The 7,096-nt window shown below is 32.3% G+C and overlaps 2 protein-coding genes across 2 annotated transcripts in view; one reads left to right on the forward strand and one right to left on the reverse strand.

The window, feature by feature from the left end:
• The window catches only part of LOC111088891 (putative elongator complex protein 1), an 8,808-nt gene extending 7,117 nt beyond the window's left edge, over window positions 1–1,691 (reverse strand). Inside the window, exons 1-3 of the mRNA XM_022400113.1 lie at window positions 1,535–1,691; window positions 1,255–1,334; window positions 881–1,021 (exon numbers count right to left, since the gene is read on the reverse strand). Of these exons, the coding sequence (XP_022255821.1) occupies window positions 881–1,021; window positions 1,255–1,334; window positions 1,535–1,588 (275 nt within the window). The 5' untranslated portion in view covers window positions 1,589–1,691. The remainder of the gene's footprint in view (window positions 1–880; window positions 1,022–1,254; window positions 1,335–1,534) is intronic.
• Window positions 1–7,096, forward strand: part of LOC106471501 (transcription factor CP2-like protein 1) — a gene marked incomplete at its 3' end in the record, with an annotated part of 68,247 nt that overhangs the window by 16,563 nt on the left and 44,588 nt on the right. The window lies entirely within an intron of this gene.

A 7,096-nucleotide genomic window follows, 5' to 3' on the forward strand; every position in this document is an offset into this window, starting at 1 on the left:
AAAATTTTAAAATTTTCTGATGCATAAAAGTATTTTTAATCTCAAAATGAAAATGACTGCATGTTGGATAGGCAACATGTGAAAGAAAAAAAAAAGGACAATGAGAAAAAACATTGCTTTACAAACCTTAAGACCTAATAAAAAAATCTGATATGTTTACTGATAATCTGCCAGATTTTGTTAACATTTGCTTACTAACCTAAATGTTATAGCATGAAAGCTATAAGAAGCACAAAATGGTTATGAGGTTGGTCCCAAGGACTGAGCCCATGCTGAAAGAGTTAATTATTTTCATTTATTTACATCCGCAGTTGCAATAGCTTCACCACTAGACAACTTTTAGTTTATCTCTGATAAATAAAGCATTATAATACATTTTTATTTTGACTTCATTACCATGTCATATCTTTTTCATTTCACCAGTAACAAACTGCTATACTTGTCTTTCTGTATACTACATCCACAAAACTCGCATCTTTTAGGACATTGATTACCCATGTGTCAGATTTAATCAGTAGATTACCACACAGGTTTTTAAAAGATAAATATCTAATTTTTGCAATAAACATATGTCTGAATATATAATTATATATCTTTTAACTTCATATTCTTAAATTAAATTTTATGTAAATTTTTTCATACCTATTCCCATTATTTACTGGTCTTCTAAATATTTATAGAACCTGCATATTTGTTGATAACAATATGTTTATTTCATAATTTTACAGTATCCTAGAATCAAGGATATTGTACATTTGTTTACTGATATTTTAGAATATCTTCGAGCCCATACATTCTGTTACAATTATTTGCTTATCCACACAATATTTATTTACAAATTAACATGATCTTCAAAAAACATATAGAAATCAACTCCTACCAATTACTTTCTGCTTTCTCCAAAGCTAATCTTACAGCATCACATACAATGTTCACTTTGTTTCCACTAGGTGGAATGTAATTGGCTTGCTCTTTGTGATGGTAGGCACTACTATACATCGTTTTGGTGATATCGTCCTCCCTGTAAAAAGTTTATCACTGTTCTTTTAATCAAATTAAATTCAATGTAAAAACAAATACACTAATCATCAAAATAACCTGATTTATTTTCAAGGTATAAAGTTTGCAATTAATATAAAAAATCATTTAATCACTTCACAATTAAAAATCTAAAATAACAAATGAGCCAATATATATAAAAACAATTGTGATATACAAATGTGAAAGACAGTTGATCTGATGTTAGGTACTAACTTTAAATCCATAAGAAACAAGTTGATCCTGGAAATGTCATCAATTTGTTCCACAAACATCCATGTATTCTCCAGAAAAACCTGAAACAATGTTTGATAGATGTCAACTGTTAAATTGAAGAAAAGTATTTCACTTCTGATATGTTTTATGCAAGCCATGAATTTTATTTTAAATTTACTCCTATGTAACTACAAAACTTCAAAAATCAAAGTTATAAAAAGGATTTTGTATAAATTTTCTGTTTATTCACTCACATCTTGATGGTACAATAAACACTTACTTGTGGATTATGATCATACAGGAGATTAGTATCGATTCTATGCTTTCTCATCATTTCCAAAGCTTGTCCAAAACAAAGGCTGAAGATAGAAAATGTCTAAAAATAATTTTAATTCTAAAAGTAAGTTTAATCAACTGTTTGCTCTAAATAAGATATAAAGTTGCAAACAAAGATTGTATTAACTCTCTCAACACGGGCTTGGTCAATTTGACTAACCACTTAACCTCTTTGTACTCGATTAAAGTCTTTATAGATTTAATACTTCTAACTTTCAATATAGTGTGTATATCTTCACAACATTGGGCAGTCTTTTAGTTCATATTATAAGTCTTTCAAATACAAAAAATCATGTTTTTTAGTGAAGTATTTTTAATAAACTAAAATAGATTTGTCCTTGAATATATCGAGTATTTGTTTTGAATAGTCCATGTGCAAAGTGATTTTCATGTTAAAATTAAAAATACTTTTCATCTCAAAAATCTCAAATTTCATTTGTGTAATCTCTAAAACCTCCTAAATATGTTTCAAATGTTTGTTTTCAGTAAAACTTTATATTTTATATTATTTTCTCTACCCTAATTCTGTACAAGGTTGGTCAATTTGACTGACCTTGTAACCACTAAAAAAATCTAAATAAATCAAAATTACCCTTTTTTTCTTTCTAGAATGACTTCAAATGTAGCATACACTACATTCATTTATCATAAGTAGCATTAAACTCATAATAGTATACATCTAGCAATCGATGTGTTTGAAGGAAAATGAAGTTTGATAATGAACAAGATTACGACACTTATGATATATAACATTGTTTATTAACAAAAAGGGGACATAGATAAACGTTTCAGAATTCTATCAGATTCCATCTTCAGTATCTAAAGCAAAATAAAATGAATTTACATAAGTCTTTGGACATTGCTAAAGTACAATTGCTAAATATAACGTTAATTAAACAAATAAAACACAAAACAGTAATCATGAGGAGAAACTGTAGCAAGAAAACACAACAAAAAAGTAAAATCCGTAATACAAACATATTAAGAAATGTATAATTTAAATGAAGACTGCATGTTGTTCAGTGTTGGAGAGTGCTGTTTGATGTGGAGAGTTTCTTTAATCAATAATTCCAGGTCAGTATTAGACTTGCAGAGGATAGAAAAATTGGATAGCATAGGTTGATGTCCTGTTTCTTCGCTATGTTGGCGTATAGAGGAAACACAAGGTTACTCAATTTTTTTTTACATTTTGATGGAAATTCCCATATGTTCATAGACTCTGACTTTTAAATGGCATTTGGTTTTGCCAATATAAAAGGCTTTACAGTCTCCACATGTATAAAGATAGATAAGCCAGGAACAATAAGGAATGGGGAGGAGATCTTTAGTAGGGAAATTTTTTTTTATGCGTGATGTGGATTTAAAACTAATCTGAAATCCACTTGAGGGTAGTAACGACTAAGTATGCATTTAAGTTGATTTTTTTAAATTTAAGCTTTGTTTGCCAGTATAGGGAAGACATGAGTATATAGTAAGTTTGGGTACTGTTGGTATTTTAATTGGATTTGTAAGTTTCTTTGTTAGGAAGGTGTTGGTAATGGTTTATAATAAGTGTTGTGGGTAGCAGTTACATTTCAGGATATCATGTAAGAACGAAATTTCAGAGTGTAGATTAAGATATGTGGAGCACAGGTTTAATCTGTGTTTAGTAAGCATGTAAGAAGGTTTCGTTTATACGTAAATGGGATAAAGCTATCAAAGTGTGTAAGGAGACCAGTGGACGTCTTTTTTCGGTAAATTGATGTGGAAAATCCATTAGCATTATAGTTAATGAGCATGTCTAAAAAAGCTAAATTATTATTATTTTCAACCTCACATGTAAATTTAATGGCAGGATGTTGTGAGTTAAGGTATTCTAAGAATTTTGAGCATTGATCACTATTATTAAAAAGAATAAAAGTGTCATCCACATACCTTCTGTACAGAACAGGCCTAAAGTTAACTGGGCAGGTACCAAGCCATTTCCGTTCGTAATAAAAGTGAAATGCATTAGCCAAAGTTGGACCTAGTGGGGAGCCCATTGCAATGCCATCTATTTGTTCATACAAGGTGTTGTTGAACAGGAAAGGAGATTCTTAGTGGTAAGATACAGCTTGGTCTAAATTTGATTCTCAGAAAAGCCATTTAGAGGAATGTTATTACATGAAAGCTCGAATATACATATATTAATAGTTTCATTTAGAGGAATATTTGTAAAAAGGGAGGTAACATCAAAGCTTGCCATGAAGAGATTATCTGAAGGGGTAGTTGACTTAGTTCACGTTCAAAGTGGAAGGAATGTGGGATAGTATATTCGTTAGTAGTGAGTGGCTGAAGTATAGGTACAAAGAATTTAGCAGGTGGGTGTGGCAGGAGGGGTCTGATTTTCTATTTGATGGCTCTGTAACCAAATAAAATTGCAGGCAATAAAATTATGGTTTGTCTGAGCAATGACGATTTTATAGCGAGTAATTTCCATTATTTTTGTAGTTATTGGAGGGGTAGTGGATAAAATAGAGAAGATGCATGGAGAAAATGTGTAATGTGTCACACTAGGAGAATTCAGGATTTTTTCAAATATTGCCTTATAGAATTAAGAACTTAAAACTTATACACTATTAAAATATGGATTATTAGCTAAGATTTTATGCTATACTAATTGGTATAACATAAACAGTAAGTAGTTTGATAAAATTTTGAATGTAAGACAATAAATGTTGTGTCATGTGCAGTAAAGGATACCCTTGGCGATAGGGTTAAGGATCACATCTAGGGATTTTGTACTCTGTTGCTTGCTATCAGTAGGTTACGTGATACTCCATGTGGCAGTGTTATCTGCATATTGGGAAAAGGAAGTGTATGTCAAGTCGAGGAAAGGTATGGTATTCACAAACAATATATATATAGTAGTAATGATAAAACTGACCCTTGTGGTACTCCTGCAGGGATTTTAAATGTCTTGGATAGAGTGTTATTTATTTTAACTGTTGCAGTTCGGTTGGTTAAAAAGTTGGATATCCATATAATTCTTTTGTTGTTAATGTTCATGGAATATAAACGATATTTGATGGCATTACATCACGCTGAATCAAAAGCCTTTTTGGTATCTAGGAAGACTGCTATTGTTACTTGATTATTATTAAAGGATTTTTATATAGATTCTGTAAGTCTGGTTAAATGGTCTGTGGTCAGTTGTCCTTTTCATGAGGAGTTCTGTATGTCAGGTATTAGGTTGTTGTTTTCGCAAAAAAAGTATTAAGGTTTTGGAGATGATTTGTTCCATAAATTTACCTAGACAACATAGTAGACTTATCGGTCTAAATTTGTCAGGTTTGGAGCTTCCTGGTGATGTTTTAGGGATGACTGTGATTTTTGTTTTTTTTCCAGACAGCGGGGACAACTTATCCTGACAAGAAGGATAAGTTCATAATATTTATAAGATGGCAGAGAGATTGCTTGAGCCATTTTCTGAGATAATATTTTCCAGGGGAAGAGTTGTTTAAAGTTGCTATGTTAATTTTAAGTACACCCATTGTGATTTTCTATCAAAGATGTGTTCGTGCATTAATGTAGTATCGTTGGTAATGCTAATCGGAAATTGTGTGGTGTATAAGTCTGGTCTTGATGACTGATCATCGATATTTTGTTTTAAATATCGGTTAAATGTTGGGGAGTAGATGTCTAAAAAAGAATTGGTATAATAGACAGCAAGCAGGTTTGCTTTGTCAATATCAGTTTTGTTGTTCTTGTACTTAATGTGTTGAAATAATTTATTATTGTTTTTCTCTGTTGTAAGTGATTTAAATTTCTTCCAAAATTCTCTGGGTTGATCTTGACAGTTGCCTAATGAATAGTAAAATAGCTCAGTTCTCATTTCTTAAGGAGTTAATGCTTCTTTTAATTAGTGCATGTGTTCTGTTTATTTGTGGTTTTATTGATTGGTCATAAGAAGCCGTCTAAGTCTTCTACGTTCTGTAATAAGTTCATGAATTTCTGGAGTTCAGAGCCAAGTGTTGTAGTGATACTTTTTGTTTGAGGAGGGTATTATGGTTTCTGTGGCTTTTAAAATAGCTTCTGTAAAATCATTTACGTATTTGTCAAGATTGTTTTTGTTGGAGATTTTGTTAATTTCATCAGGTGACAGTGTGACAAGAATTGTGTCAAAGTTTTTCAGTTCACTTTTGTATATATCATGTTTCTTCAAATTGTTGCGTATCTGCTTGTTTGTTAATTTCCGGTAGAAATTCTTTTCAAGGAACTTCAGCAATACAAGTCCTTTCTTGATTAAATCAGTTTATTCTTTCTCGATACAAACTTTTAGTACACAGTAATTCCATAGTCAGTACGTTTCTCATTACTTTAAACTTAACAACTTTTATAATACACACTATAAATCACAGCGATTCACAACCTCGATAACTTCGCTCTCAACGAGTGCAAAACACACACTTTATGGCTCACTAGCTCGAAAATAACAGAATCATAAATTACACTAGCTCGAAACAAGATTGTAAATTATCCGAAACTTACCATAACTACTGTTTTCTTTATCATACATTCATCATCCCCTGTCTTTTCTCTGCCAGGCTTATATACTAACAAAGAGGGGTCTTGGTCACACTCGAGCTTCCCCGATAATTCAAGAAACTCACACATGCTCCCAACGTCACGTGACTTCCGCTGTCGTAACACTGCTCCTTCCTTAGTATTGTTCATCCCGAACAATAGCTACTTACATTAAACCAATAGATAATTAACAATAACTTAATTAAATGTACAGAATTTATAAACACAAAATTAAAATACAACAAAGTCTCTTAATTTTACAGGACATTTCTTCTTTCATACTGGTCTCTGTCTCGTTGGCTTCTGCTTCACTTGGGATTCATCTGCTCTATCAGGAAATGTCACATTATTGGTAGCAGTCACATTAGTGGTAGTAACTTCATTAATGACTTCACTGTTTTCCCTCTCAAAACTTGGTAGAATTTTTTCTTCAACAGTGGCTTTATCAGGTGACACATATTCAGCAGCATCATTTGTTCTGTTGTTCATTTCATTCGAACTAAAATGTCCTGGGCCGTGATAACACCAAAGCCTGTTGGCATGCACCACCTTTAGCTTACCTCGCCAACCACATTTTATCTGGAAAGTCATGTCTGAGAGACAATCCACAATGTTATATGGGCCTTCCCATGGAGAAGACAACTTAGGAGACTTCCCTTTGGTCTTCATGGGATTATACAACCACACCTTGTCTCCTGGTACAAAGCTGACTTCAGTAGATCTCTTATCATAACATAGCTTCATGGAATCAGCAGACATTTTTAAGTTTGAATGCACTTGATGAATAACATCCATCCTTTCAGATAACACTTTCACGAACTCTGACACATTTTCAGGCAACTCTTCGTAAGGTGGGCATCCTATTATCAGATCCACTGGCAACCGAAGTTCCCGACCAAACATCAGCTTTGCTGGAATGTATCCAGTGGCTTCATGCTCAGCTGTTCTATAGACCATCAAC

The sequence above is a fragment of the Limulus polyphemus genome, unplaced genomic scaffold (genome assembly GCF_000517525.1).
Source record: "Limulus polyphemus unplaced genomic scaffold, Limulus_polyphemus-2.1.2 Scaffold4659, whole genome shotgun sequence".
NCBI lineage: Eukaryota > Metazoa > Arthropoda > Merostomata > Xiphosura > Limulidae > Limulus > Limulus polyphemus.